Source organism: Megalobrama amblycephala, linkage group LG17, assembly GCF_018812025.1.
Source record: "Megalobrama amblycephala isolate DHTTF-2021 linkage group LG17, ASM1881202v1, whole genome shotgun sequence".
NCBI classification, from domain to species: Eukaryota; Metazoa; Chordata; class Actinopteri; order Cypriniformes; family Xenocyprididae; genus Megalobrama; species Megalobrama amblycephala.
The window spans coordinates 41,522,657-41,540,041 of NC_063060.1; the positions used below are offsets into that span (position 1 = coordinate 41,522,657).

At 37.2% G+C, this 17,385-nt stretch overlaps 1 protein-coding gene across 1 annotated transcript in view; it reads left to right on the plus strand.

Annotated features, from left to right (window-relative positions):
- LOC125250515 (telomerase protein component 1-like) overlaps positions 1-17,385 on the plus strand; it is a 47,641-nt gene that overhangs the window by 28,927 nt on the left and 1,329 nt on the right. Inside the window, 25 exon segments of the mRNA XM_048163148.1 lie at positions 1,342-1,501; positions 1,583-1,716; positions 2,085-2,173; positions 2,266-2,380; positions 2,481-2,510; positions 2,665-2,872; positions 3,767-3,887; positions 3,991-4,115; positions 5,350-5,449; positions 5,540-5,695; positions 5,765-5,977; positions 6,068-6,124; positions 6,933-7,074; positions 8,679-8,909; positions 9,173-9,330; positions 9,427-9,534; positions 9,630-9,734; positions 9,831-9,960; positions 11,171-11,256; positions 12,539-12,674; positions 12,850-12,980; positions 13,083-13,204; positions 16,506-16,646; positions 16,771-16,870; positions 16,959-17,364. Coding sequence (XP_048019105.1) covers positions 1,342-1,501; positions 1,583-1,716; positions 2,085-2,173; positions 2,266-2,380; positions 2,481-2,510; positions 2,665-2,872; positions 3,767-3,887; positions 3,991-4,115; positions 5,350-5,449; positions 5,540-5,695; positions 5,765-5,977; positions 6,068-6,124; positions 6,933-7,074; positions 8,679-8,909; positions 9,173-9,330; positions 9,427-9,534; positions 9,630-9,734; positions 9,831-9,960; positions 11,171-11,256; positions 12,539-12,674; positions 12,850-12,980; positions 13,083-13,204; positions 16,506-16,646; positions 16,771-16,870; positions 16,959-17,364 — 3,504 coding nt within the window.

Genomic DNA, 17,385 nt, shown 5'->3' on the forward strand with positions numbered 1-17,385 from the left:
AACAACGGGTTGAAGGTCCAAACTGCAGTTTCAGAGCAGCTTCATAGGGCTCTACACGATCCCAGATGAGGAATAAGGGTCTAATCTAGCAAAACGATTATCATTTTCGAAAAAAGAAATTAAAATTTATGTACTTTTTAAACACGAATGCTCATCTCGCACTGCGATGCGATGCGCCACACATTACGTAATCACTTTGGAAAGGTCACTTGTGACGTAGGGCGAAAAAATCCCATTTTCTCCTCCAAACTTCAAAATTGTCCGACATCGTTGTTTTACCTTTTTTTTTTTTTTTTTGTAAAGCCTGTTTGACTTAGTCTTTGCATGTTCACTTTGTAAACACTTGCTCAGTACTTCTGTCTACGTCACGCGTGACTTTTCCAACGTGATTACCTAATGCGTGGCACATCGCAGAGCAGTGCAAGACGAGCATTTGTGGTTAAAAAGTATATACATTTTTATTTTTTTAGAAAATGACTGATCGTTTCACTAGATAAGACCCTAATTGCTCGTCTGGGATCATGTAGAGCTCTTTGAAGATGCATTGAACTGTAATTTGCACCTTCAACCTGTTGGTAGTCCACAATATGGAGAAAAATCCTGGAATGTTTTCCTCAAAAACCTTAATTTCTTCAGTCGATAAGAACATCTTGGATGATATGAGGGTGAGTAAATTATCAGGAAATTTGAATTCTGAAGTGAACTAATCCTTTAATATAATGCTGTTTTTATAAAGTTTTGATTATTTCTTTAAGGTTGACTCTACAGGGGACAAGCTCAAATTAAATTGTCCAGCCCTTCTCTCTTAAAACGAGTAACACGCTACAGTGATTAGTATCAAATAACTATATTAATATGGCGTTGAATGATTCACATATCATGGTATTTGCATGGTACATACATTGAAAGCATGATATTACATGATTTGGACATGATATGTCCAAAAATTCAGGGTCATGGTGCTTGTTTTGCTTATTTTTTATTCCAAAAAAATCTGTGGCCCAAACTTGAATGTGTATCAGTTTTTTTTTTTAAATGTCAATGGTTGCACCTAGGAAACTAAAGGACTTAAATGCATGTTTGAGCTGTTTGAAGTGAAATCAACTTGCACTGACTGTTTTATCTCAAGATGCACACCAGTAATTCTAATTTCTAAATTTAAGGCACTTTTATAAAAGCTACTTAAAGGCTGTCTGTGAAACCAGGCCATAGAGTTTTTATTGTAATATTGGTAGAAGTTTAATTGTATGTTTCTTTTTTTATTTAAATAACTGAGTTAACATTTTTATTTAGATATATTGAAAATAAGTATTTCTCATCTCTAATCTGTTTCTTCGACAGGGCTGCGCGAGAGTGATCTCTACACTATATTGAACGTGTGCAGTGATTTAAACTCCAGAGGTGGGCTGGTGTCCTGGCAGGACATTCTCCATATCGCAAGGCATCCAGAGAGCCGTGTTCCCATGGCAGTATTCTCTCAGCTGGCACGAACCTTGCACAGGTACAGCACGGTGATATATGTGGACATAAGAAATAGTTTCTATTTTTCACAACAAATAATTTATTCTTATTGGTCCGCCAGCCTAATTGGACAGTCTCACGGTCAAGGATCAGATGACCTCCTGACTTTGACCCATCCGGAGGTGAGGTCAGCCTTTGAACATCTGTACCTGTCTACTGACGAGAGTAGAACCAGAAGTCATCTGATAATTGCAGGTAAAACAAGATGCATGCAAATTGTGGTGCATTTTATGTGTTTTATACATTGCAGTGTGGGAGCAGTGAGATTTTTTTAATTTATGCAGCAAGGATGCATTAAATTGATCAAAAAAAAGTGATAGTAAAGACTTTTATATTGTTAAGGAAAATTTCTTTTTTCAAATAAATGCTGTTCGAGCTATTTTAAAATACATTAAATTTGAAAACACTTCTTATAAATTGTAATAATATTTCACGTTATTATAGTTTTACTGTATTTTTGGTAAGTGCAGCCGAGGCTTCTTTCAAAAACGTACCGACCCCAGACTCTTGAACACTAGTGTTTGTGATTTTATATATTTGTTTCTATATAACTTTTTTCCCAGCACACCTTTGGGTGCGATCAAATCCTCAAGGGAAGGACACGTTTCTTCACTCTGACGCTGATATTCTGTCTCATCTCCCTGCTCACCTGGTCAGTGTCCCACTACTGTTTAACCTTTCAGCTTCAGTGACCAATGTGAGGTTACTAAACTCAATAGATGTCTGTTCTCTCTCTCCGATCAGATGGGCGGTAATCAGTGGGAGCCTTTGTGTTTTCTGCTATCGAGTTACTACTTCCTCTATGCTAATGTGCGGAATGGACTTCTTCACCAACTTCTGGAGACCTACAGTTTGTTCGGTAAAGCGTCTGATGTTTTGCAGTACTACATTTTTCTTTTTTTTTCTCCTGCTTTGTTAACAGGTTCTCATATCGATTGTTTTTCATTTTATCCATTTAGCCCAAAAATATGGGACCAAAAAATCAACAGGTATTTTACTTTTATATTATTGCATGTTTATGAAAACCCAACTAGACTGACATTAAAAAGGACTCGGAATAAATTAACGATCTTAATGTGTTCTGAAACTTCAGATTATAGTTTTTGCAGTAAACCTATACCAAATTCATGTGTGTTTGTCCAGGTAACCTGAAGGATTTTGAAGACTGTCTCAGTTTTCTGAAGCGCCACAGCCTCCTTCTCTCCCAGTGGCCTGCTCTCTTTGTACAAACAGCTCTTAATGAACCATGTGACAGCTCTGCACATTTGTGGGCTGAAAGCATGACAAGAAATGGAGGGGTGCATGCTGTAAAATGGCTAAACTTCACTGATGCAGCTGTAAATGAAGTCAGGTACTAATATTGTGTCTGATTGATAGCATATTATTGTCATATTCCGAGTTGAACCATTCAGTTATAAGTCAGATTAATGCTGGCTGACCTATAAAAACATAGCTGGGTTTCTGCGGGTCTTTAAAAATCTTAATTTGCCTTTACACAAATTAAGACCTTAAAAATGTCTTAAATCAGAGCAGAAAGTCTTAAATTTATACAATCATGGCATTAAATGTTGCATGCATTGCAAAAAATGTATATCTTTGTCATTATTTTTGTCCTGTTTTCCTGTAGAGATCTCTGAACATCTTTGAATCGGATACATTTACTTGAGATGCAAATGTAAAATTGAACAAAATTAAGTGAGTTTATGCTTGAAACAACAAAAAACATCTGTCAATGAGTTATGCAAACATCCCTTTGAATGAAGTAGATTTTTCTCAGCACATTGGCAGATATTTGCTCTTGTTTTAATCATAAAGTCACTTAATTTTGATCAATTACTTAGACTTCACCTTTTGTCATTTTGCATCTCCAGTAAATGCATCTTGATTTAAGAATCTTTAGTCATTTGCGCTGGAAAACAAGGCAAAATACATCACTTTGGTGCAGTAAAAGTTGAATTTTCAACTCATTGTGCTTCTCCTTAGACATTTACTTTTAAACATATTAACATATTTTGTTCCCTTCAATTTATTCCTTAAATTTTCTTTACTTGGTCTTAAAAAGGTCTTTAAAAAGTCTTGAATTTACCTCCATTAAAACTTGAAGAAACAATACATTTATACATCTTAATCAATAAATAAATCCTAAAATTTAATAATGTGGTTTCAGACTTCCTGGACACCATTATGTGCAAAGGTTGTTTATCTCTCATTTTTCTATGCATTTAACATTGTTTTTTCTGCTCAGTGAGCTGGTTTCCACCTTCCGCTCTGAGCCAAGTTGTGTGGTAGTGAGTCCTGATGGAAAACTTGCAGCAGTGGGAACCGGAGAGGGAACACTTCACTTTCTGCACACAGAGACTGGACAGGTAACAGTTCTAAACATAAACAAACGTTCATTGATTTTATGCATTTTTAGGATAATTCATTGGACATCACAGTTGTTTTTTTTTCATTACTTTTTTCAAACAGGAAGTGAAGTCATTGATGAGCAGTGCTGATGGCATCTCTGGATGTATGTTCCTTGGGGAGGAGCTTCTGGCAACAACCTCGTTTGATGGGCAGGTGGAGGTGTGGGATGTTGCGAGTGGTTGCAGGTATTTTATGTTTTTCTGGCTCAAATGTACAATTTACTTAGCAAAAACAAAATTGCTGCGAGCAGCTATTATCGGGGTTCAAGCGCTTTAAGGCCTTTAAACACATGCGTTATTATGTTTTAATTAGCAAGCCTGTAACCATCACCATCATAGATGGAAAAGACCATTTACAGCCAATACAGGCAATTTACCATAGGAAATATATGGTTTATAAAGCTTTTTAAGAGTAGGCCAAAAACCTAGGACTAGTTCGTCGAAGTTGATTTTTGATTCGATGGACAACAACGATCCTAGAGGCAAAGTTGCTCAGAATGAGGAGTTCTACCATGTGGTCTGAATGTCGTGGGCGTGCGCGAAAATTACCACGATACATGATCCTTTATGCATGTGAAAAATGTGAAGGTGCTCCCCAGTGGCCGATTTCCTTCGAATTTCTCACAGGCCTCTAGGGTCATGAGTCAAACAGGCCCGGCGAGTTTCATTCCAATTGATGATGCAGACGTGGCCCCTCGGACTAAGACACTGCACGCCAATTTTCAAGTCGATCGGACTAATGATGAAGTAGTTATAGCCGTTTTCATGTTTTTTTTCCCTGTTGTAGCGCCACCAAGTGTCCAGACGCCTCACCCTTTTTCACGTGAGCACAGAATGAGCTCTTACATAGGTGTGCTGAGTTTGGTGAAAATATCTAATTTCATTAACAAGTTATAGCCATTTTAGTAAAAGTGGCTCCACCCACTTCGAACGTTTTGGCGCCCCTTAGGGACCGCGAATGGGAATTTCAAAAAAAAAATTTGATAACTATTGACAATAAGACTCTAGAGAACGTTGCTGCACTGGTTTGGTTCCGATTGGGTCAAAAACCTAGGACTAGTTTGCAAAAGTAGGTTTTTCAAAAAAAACACAAAAAGTTTGCTTGACGATTCCAACGATATAAGACACTTGAGCCTAGGACTAACGGTTCAGGAGTTATGAGCCATTTCATACTTTTGACCACTGTAGCGCCCCCGTCAGGCCAATCGGGGCCAACCTTGGTGACTTTGTCGATGGTGTAAGTACTTCTGTCCCTCAAAGTTTCTATGACTTACGGTTTGGTCTGCCCGATCACTTTTAGAGGACAATGCTGATCCTTGGAAAATGTAACAATTACAATAGAGTTTCAGCCCTTTGCGCTTGAACCCCTAAAAATGAACCAAAGATTACTAACCTGTGCGCAATTTTCTGTCACTTTAAGAACTGCCCACATGAATGCCCACTCCAACAAAATCACAGGATGTGATGTCAGTCCAGACAGAAAAGTCTTTGCTACTGTCTCATTAGACTTAAACCTGAAGGTAAAACTAAGAAAGAAATGATCTTAAATCTGAACTACGTGTGGTGTTGTACTCTTCTGAAATATTCATCATGTATGTGGCCGTGCTCAGGTGTGGTCAGCGCAGAAGAGCACAGAGTTGGCCTCTCTCATTAATCCCTCCCCTCTGAACTGTGTGAACTTTGACCTCGAGGGCCAACTCTTGGCAGTGGGCTGCTGGGATGGAGCTGTTCGTTTGTGGAACTGGCTTGAACAGAAAAACGTTACGGTGAGGAACGACTCCAAAGATGTTACCATGCCTGACACGCTAAAACTTAATGTCCTTTCACTTTTTCAGACTCTGTTAGGTCATCAGAGTTCAGTGCGGAGTCTGTCTTTCTCTCCCTGCTCCTCCATGTTGTGCTCCGGCTGTCTGTCAGGAGAAGTGCGGCTCTGGTCCGTGGCAGCAGCTGCTTGTGTGGGCAGTTATCGTGCTCACCGCGGCTCCACGCAGACACTAAACTTCCTGCAGGGAGGAAACCTTTTGCTGAGCGCTGGACATGACCGTGTGGTGAGGAATATGATCTTACAGTCTTAATTTTCGGTTGTCTAACAGGTATCCTAAAATACTCAGTATTGTGTCCTTTTGTTTGTTGTCTAGGTTAATGTGTGGTCTGGAGGTCTTGGGCGATCTGTTGCGGTACTGGGAGAGGAAAAGGTGCTTTCATGTTCTTAAATTTGAATTGCAACTTGTTATACTATTAATACTGCTTATACTACTTTTTATAGGTATTAAAGGGTTAGAAAATTCTGTCATTAATCACTCACCCTCATGTCGTTTCACACCCGTAAGACCTTCGTTCATCTTCAGAACACAAATTAAGATATTTTTGATGAAATCCGATGGCTCAGTGAGGCCTGCATTGACAGCAAGATAATTAACACTTTCAATGCCCAGAAAGCTACTAAAGACGTATTTAAAACGGTTCATGTGACTACAGTGGTTCAACCTTAATGTTATGAAGTGACAAGAATGCTTTTTGTGTGCCAGAAAACCCCAAAATAACGACTTTATTCAACAATATCTAGTGATGGGCGATTTCAAAACACTGCTTCATGAAGCTTCGAAGCTTTACAAATCTTTTGTTTCGAATCAGTGGTTCAGAAGCGTGTATCAAACATCTAATGACGTAACAAAGCCTCGTTTACTGAAATCACGTGACTTTCACGCTCCAAACCTCTGATTCGAAACAAAAGTCTTACTTTCGTTCATCTTCGAATCCCAAATGAAGATCTTTTTGATGAAATCTGAGAAATTTCTGTCCCTCCGTTGACAGTCTATGCAACTACCACTTTGACACTTCAAAGTTCACAAACAGATTGTAAAACTAATTCACATGAATTGAGCGGTTTAGTCCAAATTTTCTGAAGAGAGACGATGCTTTATATGATGAACAGATTTAATGTAGGCTTATATTCACATATAACCTGCTTTAAGGATGGTATTAACTAATCATTATTTGCAGGTACCAGTATTGCAGAAGCAGCAAAAGCGCACCAGACGTGGAAATGAAGATGAAGATAATGCTCTGTGTGTGGCTGTGGCCTGTGGGTACGCCGCTGTGGGTTACCATGGAGATGGTATCAAAATGTTCAATTTGAAGTCAGGTAAATAAACATTTGCATCCAGCATTTACAAACGTGCTCATTCAGAAATACTCATTCACAACTGCTGCTTAATCTTGAGAAAAACATGAATGGAATAAAGTGCAAAAAACAATCCACTTAAAGGTGCAGTAAGGGATTTCTGAGAAACACTGTTGAAAGTGAATCGAACCGAGCATAAAAAGGGGCGTGTCCACTCATGAGGGGGGAGGTGCCTGTACTGCATAGCGTATTTGTGAATTTGAGGGCGGAGCTATCAAGATAGGGGTGTGATCCTTTTGAGATGGGCGTGTTTGTTTTGGTCATTTCAAATATCACAGCATTTTTCAGAAATCGCTTCCTGCCCGTTTAACCCCTTGTGCAGTCTTCGTTTTGGAAGTACACTCAGGGTCTTTGGGGTCTCCAGAGAGACAAATAATTGTTTTTGTTTTTTTTAAACAAATGTAAATTTACTCTGTTTATTAATGTTTTTACTCTACATTACTGCAGTTTTTGGGGGATTTATCATATTTTTTTACTTTTAATTTATATAAATAAATTAAAAAATATTTTTTAAAATAGGTTTTTATACAAAAACAGCTTTTTATGTAAAATTCACTTCATAAAAGTGAACATTCCTAACTTTAATTCATGGGGATAACATGGATAATTTGACATGGTTTAGTGTAAGATTTTTGCCCATCTTTTGGAAAATTCAGTTTTAAAAGTAAAAAATTATCACTTTTACCAGTAGATGGCTGCAGAGCTCCACTATTTGTTATTTGACTGACTGAAAGACATCTTTTCTTCGTTTTCTTCAGTTGGATTCATATCTAAATATTATGAAATCTCAATTATAACAATGAAAGCTACTTTTTGTCAAAATTTAATGTTTTTTGTAATGAAAAAAATTCATTTTTCATCAGTTGTTCAATATTGTTACATTATGATGAGACCCCGCTAAGAAAATGGACAGAATTCATCCTCAAAATCAATATTTTTGAAAAACGTATTTTTTTCAGTACAAAAAAAAAAGCTAAACTTTGACAAAAAATTATTTTTATTGTTATAATTGTGATTTCATAATATTTAGATATGAATCCAATTGAAAAAAACTTGTGAAAAGATGTCTTTCAGTTAGTCAAATAGCAAATAGTGAAGCTCTGCAGCCATCTACTGGTAAAAGTGATAATTTTTTACTTTTAAAACTGAATTTTCCAAAAGATGGGCAAAAATAATACACTAAACCATGTCAGATTACCCATGTTATCCTCATGAATGAAAGTTGAAATAAATGAAATGAATGAAAGGAATGTGGGTCTTTTATAAAGTGAATTTTACATAAATAGCTGTTTTTGTATAAAAACCTATTTAAAAAAATATTTTTATGTTAAAAAACCTAACATAAAAACAAGATATCACTCCAATTGTTTTTATTTGTATATCTAGAAAGTGTTAATAACAGTACAAAGTTTCATGTCATTTGGACAAAGAGAACTTTTTATTTTATTTTAGCAAACGTCGTTTGGGGTCTAAAAAGACCCCAAAGACCCTATAAGGGTTAATAATAATGGAAGTACTGTGAGTAACCAGAAGTAGAACCCATCCCAAAATGCCTTGTGCTTTAGGAGAGAAGGTCTGGGCCAGTGCGGAGCTGCAGGTGTCCATGCTCTGCCTCATGTGGATGGAGGAAGAAGGGGCAGAGCTGCTGCTGTCTGGGGGCATGGACCACCGTCTCAGAGTCTGGGAAAGGCAAGGAGAAAATCCGGAAAGCCTTGTGTCAATAGGATCTTTTGGCGTTCAGAAGGGAGCTGTTCTCGCCCTGGCTCAAAACTCCACTTGTGTGGCATCTGCATCTGGTCAGTGTACACAAAACGTTTTGTGGATTGATTTTGGTCCATATGGGATATTTAATATTTGCATGCTCTTTCAACCTATTTTTGCACTTGCATTATCTTTACCATCATCTAAAAGCACTCATAATTTAATAACACTGTAAAATGTAATCTTTAGCAAATCTCAATGAATGTCCATTTTCATACTGTACATTATGTTGTAATGGATTAATTAATTTTTAAACAACTTTAATTTTTATTTTATTTTGTTGAAACTTTTGTTTTAGATGACTTCACTATTGCTCTGTGGTTGAAGAGTGAATTGACTTCTAAGCCCTGGATCAACCCTAAGGTGATGTGTATTCTGAGAGGTCACAATGGAGGGGTCACATGCCTTGCCTTCAGTCCTACTGGGAAAGAGTTGCTGTCAGGAGGGAAAGATCAGGTACTTGGTCCGCAACACATCCATCACTGGAACAAATGGAAGAAAACACACAATATCTCTCTCTCACTCAATTTTTATCATAATCTCTTCCAATAGGCTTTGATGGTATGGAACGTAAACTCCTCCCCTCCAGTTCTTTCCCGGTCTTTTCCCCATAGCCACGGAGACTGGATTACAGGATGTGCCTGGACATCATCTGCGGTGGTAAGAAAGCCATTCACAAAGTGCAGTTAGTTCATTTCAATAACATCTGACTCTGTGTGTCTGTAACCAAATGCAAAACCTCTCTCACACCTCAGCTTAGCTGTTCCAATGACTGTAAGCTGCGGATGTGGGACATCCAGACAGGAAGTTTGCTCAGAGAGATCCTGTCTGGTTCATCTTTGAGCACATTGTGCTGTTGGGTAAAGCAGTTGCACCTTAAAGCCTTGGACTACATGTCACAAAGATGTACAAAAATTGGAACCTGCTGATATTTATGCACTTTTTAATGTCTATAGGAGGATCTTGTCATGGCAGGCACTACAGATGGGCTGCTGATGGTTTGGAAGTGGGAATCAGGTGTACAAGTCACCAGGATCAAGGCCCACAAGTGCCGTCTCCATCACTGCACTGTCGTCTCTCAGCCAGGTACAGTGATTCAATATACAGATATACACACAAACAGCAACTTGATTTGTAAATAGTGTATCTTACTTACACTGATTTTTTTTTTTTTTTTTTAACTCCACATTTGTGCAGTTTTTGGAGGATTCATCATATTTTTTATTTTAAATTTATATAAATAAATTTAAAAAAAAATTTTTAAATAGGTTTTTATACAAAAACAGCTTTTTATGTAAAATTCACTTTATAAAACTGAACATTTCTAACTTTCATTCATGGGGATAACATGGATAATCTAACATGGTTTAGTGTAAGATTTTTGCCCATCTTTTGGAAAATGCAGTTTTAAAAGTAAAAAATTATCACTTTTACCAGTAGATGGCTGCAGAGCTCCACTATTTGCTATTTGACTGACCGAAAGACATCTTTTCACAAGTTTTTTTCAGTTGGATTCATATCTAAATATTATGAAATCACAATTATAACAATAAAAGCTACTTTTTGTCTCAAGTTTAGCATTTTTTGTAATGAAAAAAATCAGTTTTTCAATATTGTTACATTATGAGACCCCACTTTGAAAATGGACAGAATTCATCCTCAAAATCAACATTTTTGAAAAACTTATTTTTTTCAGAACAAAAAAAAAAAAAAAAAATGCTAAACTTTGACAAAAAGTAAGTTTTATTGTGATTTCATAATATTTAGATATGAATCCAACTGAAAAGATGCCAGTCAAATAGTGGAGCTCTGCAGCCATCTACTGGTTAAAGTGATCATTTTTTACTTTAAAAACTGCATTTTCCAAAAGATGGGCAAAAATAATACACTAAACCATGTCAGATTACCCATGTTATCCCCATTAATGAAAATTAGAAATGTGGGTCTTTTATAAAGTGAATTTTACATAAATAGCTGTTTTTGTATAAAAACCTATTTAAAAAAATATTTTTATGTTAAAAAACCTAACATAAAAACAAGATATCACTCCAATTTTTTTTATTTGTATATCTAGAAAGTGTTAATAACTGTACAAAGTTTCATGTCATTTGGACAAAGAGAACTTTTTATTTTTTTATTTTAGCAAACGTCGTTTGGGGTCTAAAAAGACCCCAAAGACCCTATAAGGATTCAATATACAAATATACACACAAACAGCAGCTTGATTTGTAAATAGTGTATCTTACTTACACTGATTTTTTTTTATTATTATTATAATTTTTTTTTTTGCATACAGATCTTGGAGAGAATTTAAAGCCAGAAGACATATTGGTAGCTTCAGCATCAGAAGATGGAACTGTTAAACTCTGGCATCCACTGCAGGTAACCAACTCTCACTTTTGTATCTTATTCATTAATAATTTAATTATATTTTATTTAAATTAAATGAGGGTATTTTAAATAATTCCCAGAGATGCATAATATATCGATACCATATTGTTGATCAGTTGATACTGGATTTTTAATGATAAAATAATTTTCCCTATTTTTATGTACAAAAACACTAATTTAACACTTTAAAAAACACTAATAGTTAAATAACGGTTATAAATATAATCTTTAGCAAATCTCAAAATAAATATCCATTTTCATAATGTACCTTCATAATGTTTTGATGCCTAAATTCACTTCTTGTGTTTAAAACAACTGGTTTTAGTTTAGTGTTGTTGTTTTTTTATATAAAATGATATACATTTTTAAAGGATTAGTTCACTTTCAAATGATAATCAGCCCAAGCTTTACTCTCCCTCAAGCCATCCTAGGTGTATATGACTTTCTGATGAACACAATCTGAGATATATTAATAAATATCCTGATGCATCCAAACTTTATAATGGCATTGAACTGAAGAAAGTGTCTCCATCCACATCCATCCATCATAAACGTACTCCACACGGCTCCAGGGGGTTAATAAACACCTTCTGAAGTGAAGCGATGCATTTGTGTAAGAAAAATATCCATATTTAACAAGTTATGAAGTAAAATATCTAGCTTCCGCCAGACTGCCTTCTGTATTCAACTTATGAAGAAAGTGTAAAACTCTTGCAGTTCAAAAAGCTTACGCTACATCCTACACCTTCCCTATTCAACTTACGGAAAAAGCTTAACTGACACAACGCCAGCTCCATTTTTTCCGTATGTAGAATACGGAAGGCAGTCTGGTGGAAGCTAGATATTTTAGTTCATAACTTGTTAAATATGGATATATTTTTTTACACAAACGCATCGTTTCTCTTCAGAAGGCCTTTATTAAACTCCCGGAGCCGTGTGGAGTACGTTTATGATGGATGGATGTGGATGGAGCTGAGTTTCTTCAGCTCATACGCTAGATCCCATTCACTGCCATTATAAAGCTCGGATGCATCAAGATATTTATTAATATTTCTCCGATTGTGTTCATGAGAAAGAAGAAAGTCAAATTCCCCTAGGATGGCTTGAGGGTGAGTAAAGCTTGGACTAATTTTCATTTGAAAGTGAACTAATCTTTTAAGGTTGGCCATTTGTTGTTACTGGCCATAAAATGAAAATATCTTATTTGCATCAGCCAGATTTTTAATATCAGTGCATTGCTAATTTATTCTCAAAAATGATGTTTTCATCATAGGTACATCATCATAATACTCTGCATGGTCACAGTGCAGAAATCCAGGCTTTAGTATGCAAAGAGGCCGGACTGCCGGAGTTTCTCACCGTCTCTGAGGATCGTTCCCTCAGGTCATGGAGCGTCACCACGGCGATGGGTACGGCAATTCCCAATTCACTCCTCAAATCCTCAGAACATTTTGTTAGAGAACAAAAGCAGAATCTAAACTGATGTGAAAAGCAGTGACAACATTGCAATTTCTTATGAAACTACAGCTGCACATCCAAATATATATTTGATTGGCATTAATAATTATAAACAATCATCCGCAGAAGCTGCTCCTCGCCAGAAAGGCGGTGTCCGAGCTGTGTGCTTCCTTGATACCGATGAACTCATGGTGTGTGTTTATGACACGGGCAGATTGGAGATATGGCATCAGAATTCAGTGGTTTACTGGAAGAAGGTAATCATGAGTTTATTATTTGTTGATCAGTTAGTAAAATTATAGTGTGAGGGCTTCAGTTGTAAATGTCTGAATGAACGGCTCTGTGTGTGTTGCACTAAGGTCAGTGATGGCGGCTTAACTGCAGTCACTGGTATGCCAGACGATCAGCTGGCGGTGGGTTGCAGCGACTGCTCTGTATTAGTCTGGAAACTGGAGCGGGACGCCAAGAAGTGCATTGTGGGGTATTGACTTTTAACATACTTCAGTTTTGCAAACTTGTTGCATTTTTAGAGAAATGTGCCATTTTGAACCAAGAACATTTCATTCATGATTCAAGCTATTTTTACAACGGGGAATCAAAAGATTTGTCTTGAAAATGCATTTTACTCTTGAATTCAGCAACGTGAATACAGGCATAATAATATTATTATAATATTGTATATGTGATATATTTTTTTAATGTGATTTTTGGATTTGATCACTAAAAGGTAGTCTTTCAAATCTGATATATTTATTACAATTTATATTGTTTAATGTAATCTTTAGCGAATCTCAGAATGAATATTCCATTTTTAATAATGTTATAATGTTCTAAATTTGTGTACATTGAATTTGTTTATTTTAGTTTTGTTTTTAATTTATTTAAAGCTGCAGTCCGTAACTTTTTTGGGTTAAAAATGATTCAAAATCAGTTTTTGAGCAAGTACATAACCAGCCAGTGTTCAAAACTATCTCGTTACCTTAGCCCGATGCACAATGGTAAGCTTTTAATGTTTTCTAATTCGAGCGGTACTGGTGGGTTTCCGTGGGAAATTCGAGCCGTTCGTCTTTGCATCATTACATCACGTCTGTTTACATAAAGAAGGAGTCCCAGCTAGTCAGCTATATCGCATGTGAGGATGCTGCAGGTGACGGATCATTTATAGCCTTTTCTCACAGCAGCTGCAATACTTAAATTTATCATTTTGATGGCGGATTGTAATCCAGAAAGGTCCAAATGACAATCATCGGTAGGGCTGGACGATTATGGCCTAAAATCAAAACCTCGATTAATTGAACATTTTACCTCGATTGCGATTAATGAACGATTATTTTATTTCTGATTTTTTTTTTTTTTGCCCTCATAGTTCACTGACAAGGTTTGTACTGTAAATAGCCTATGATTGACTATTAAGGTGGGATATTTTTTTTCCTGTTGAAAGAGTGATCTGACATCATAGCTCACTATCAGCAGTTATTTCATCTATGGTTTGTAACATTTCTTACAGGTTTCTGCTCGTTGTAAATCAGATAAAGATAAATTAGCACAGTACCAGTAGTGATTGCGTGTGTGAATTAGTCATACCGTCTCTCTATTAATTGTGAAGCTGTGGGTTGTAAATAGTTCCTTCAAAAGTAGAAAAAATAGATGCTATAACTTTTGAGTTTCTAAGCTATTTTAGTGATAAATCACAGGACAGCGCTGACAACAAGTTTCTGCGTTCCTCTGTGTGCGCGCGATCTTCACGTTTTGCGCAGCTGTTTGTATGAGTGTTCATGCCACATGCAGCTGCGCGAACGCGGCATACATATATGTATATATCGCGGTAGTTCGATATAATAATACACATCCGATCGTCTAATCGCTCGAATGTCCAAACCATAAAACAAATACAACTGACAAAGTTTAGTCTAGACGCAAGGCTCACCGCTCGCGCGCCATCACTATGTGTTGAACCGGCGTTCACCTCCGTGTTTTGCTTTTATGCCACTGACTGGACTGGGCGGAGTCACGTGGCTACACACGCAGTTATGTTTTTAAGGGGGAAGTATTAACAGGATTAAAAAACCGAAATAACCGACATGGGAAAATTACGTCGGTTAGAGGTTCTGAATTTCGGTTTCGATTACTTTTCGATTAATCGTCCAGCCCTAATCATCGGTGACAACTGGAAAAAGCAAAAGTCTTCGGACTGCGGAGTGGCTAGAGAAATTGAAATCCACAGGTAACGCTAATACACACTAAATACACAGTCACGCACTGCTGATGTTGTTAACATTAACAATTTGAGAACAAAGTATAATAATAATAATTTGCACAGTTTGACTTATCCAAGCTAAGCGATCGTTACATTTAATCATCATTGGCAGCGAGATTTATTGCATTTTTTCTCAGTTGGTCATAACAAAAGTGTCAGATTTGTTACTGACTCCTTCAGATGACATTTTCCGGTGAAAACTCTTATTTTGGTCATACTTCCAAGATGTAGAATTTGTGATTCCAAGTACAGTAACATTAAAGGTGCCCTAGAATCAAAAATTGAATTTATATTGGCATAGTTAAATAACAAGAGTTCAGTACATGGAAATGACATACATTGAGTTTCAAACCCCATTGCTTCCTCCTTCTTATATAAATCTCATTTGTTTAAAAGACTTCCGGAAAACACGCGGATCTCAACATAACACAGACTGTTACGTAACAGTCGGGATCATTAATATGTATGACCCCAATATTTGCATATGACAGCCCATGTTCAAGGCATTAGACAAGGAAAGGCAGTATTCACGTCTGGATCTGTGCACAGACAAGGTAAGCAAGCAAGAACAACAGCGAAAAATGGCAGATGGAGCAATAATAACTGACATGATCCATGATATCATGATATTTTTAGTGATATTTGTAAATTGTCTTTCTAAATGTTTCATTAGCATGTTGCTAATGTACTGTTAAATGTGGTTAAAGTTACCATCGTTTCTTACTGTATTCACGGAGACCAGAGAGCCGTCACTATTTTCATTTTTAAACACTTGCAGTCTGTATAATTCATAAACATAACTTCATTCTTTATAAATCTCTCCAACAGTGTAGAATTAGCCGTTATCCACAGAGCATAGCCTCAAACTCATACAGAATCAAACGTAAACATCAAAATAAATACTTTACTGACATGATTCGATGTATGCACACAGCATGCATGACGAACATCTTGTAAAGATCCATTTGAGGGTTATATTAGCTGTGTGAACTTTGTAAATGCACTGTAATATAATCGAGAGCTCGTGTGGCAGGGAGCACGCCATTTAAAGGGGCGGCGCTGCCAAAATCAGTGTATAGTTAATGATGCCCCAAAATAGGCAGTTAAAAAAATTAATTAAAAAAAAATCTATGGGGTATTTTGAGCTGAAACTTCACAGACACATTCAGGGGACACCTTGGACTTATATTACATCTTGTGAAAAAGCATTCTTGGGCACCTTTAAACATTAGATGGAGCCGTGCCGAGGCATAACCCACATAAAGATGATAATTCTGCAAATAACTGCAATTGCAGGTTTCAAACAGAGGTGGCGACAAAGAGGCAAAACTTACAGACTGCAGCTTTAAAAAATAAAACTAGTATAGGTTATAATATATGCCATTTATCATTTACTATATCAGCCAGTGTTGTTTTTGTGTCCTTTTTTTCCATACTGTGGCTAAAGGATGATGTAATGAGTGGTCGTCTATAGCCAATTTAATGTTTGTCAATGTTTTGATGTGTGGATTTTATTTTGTTCCAGGCTCAATAAGATGTCTTCATACAAATTGGAGAATCCCGTGAGCTTTTTGTTCTACTGTGGAAGTCTGTATGGAGCATGTGTGAATGGAATAGTCATCGATGTGACCTCTACTACTACCTCGCACATCAGACAAAGTTATTCGTAAATAAACACCATTTTATAAACATCATTTTTACACATATAAAAGATGTTTTGCACTATTCTGTTATTTATTACTTCATTGGGTAATAAGAAGTGAATGTACAGTACGTGTGTTTTGTTGTAGCTGGTCAGACGAGGTACGTCCTGTCGGCATGATGGCAAATGATAGCAAGAGCTTTTGGCTGTTGGGGCAGAAAAACGGTGTACTGTACATTGGCTTCGTTGTAAGTTCATCATCTATCATTATCATGTGACACTGACATTGTAAAAACTGTCTGAAAACTAAATGATCTGAAACGGTCTGTCTTTCAGTTGTATGTGAATTCAGATCAGTCTCACTTCTTAAACTTTTGTGATGATACGGTGGGTAAGAGGCCTGAGTATTTGAAGGCAGAAGAGGAGATGTGGGAGAATATGCTGGAGGATGAGCTGCAGCAGCAGGGGGAGGAGCCTCAGGGGCAGGAGGAGGAGCCACAGCAGGGGGAGGAGCCTCAGGGGCAGGAGGATGTGCAGCAGGAGGAGGAGGAGCCGCAGCAGGGGGAGGAGCCTTGTGGGCAGGAGGAGGAGCTGCAGCAGGGGGAGGAGCCTCAGGGGCAGGAGGAGCCACATCAGCAGGGGGAGGAGAAACCCAGCGAGGAACAGCTTGAACAGCTGAGAATTGCAAACCGGAAGGCGGCGCAGATTAGGTCCTGGATCACAGCTGCTGCAGTGCATAATGGTACACCTGTTCTTACACTTT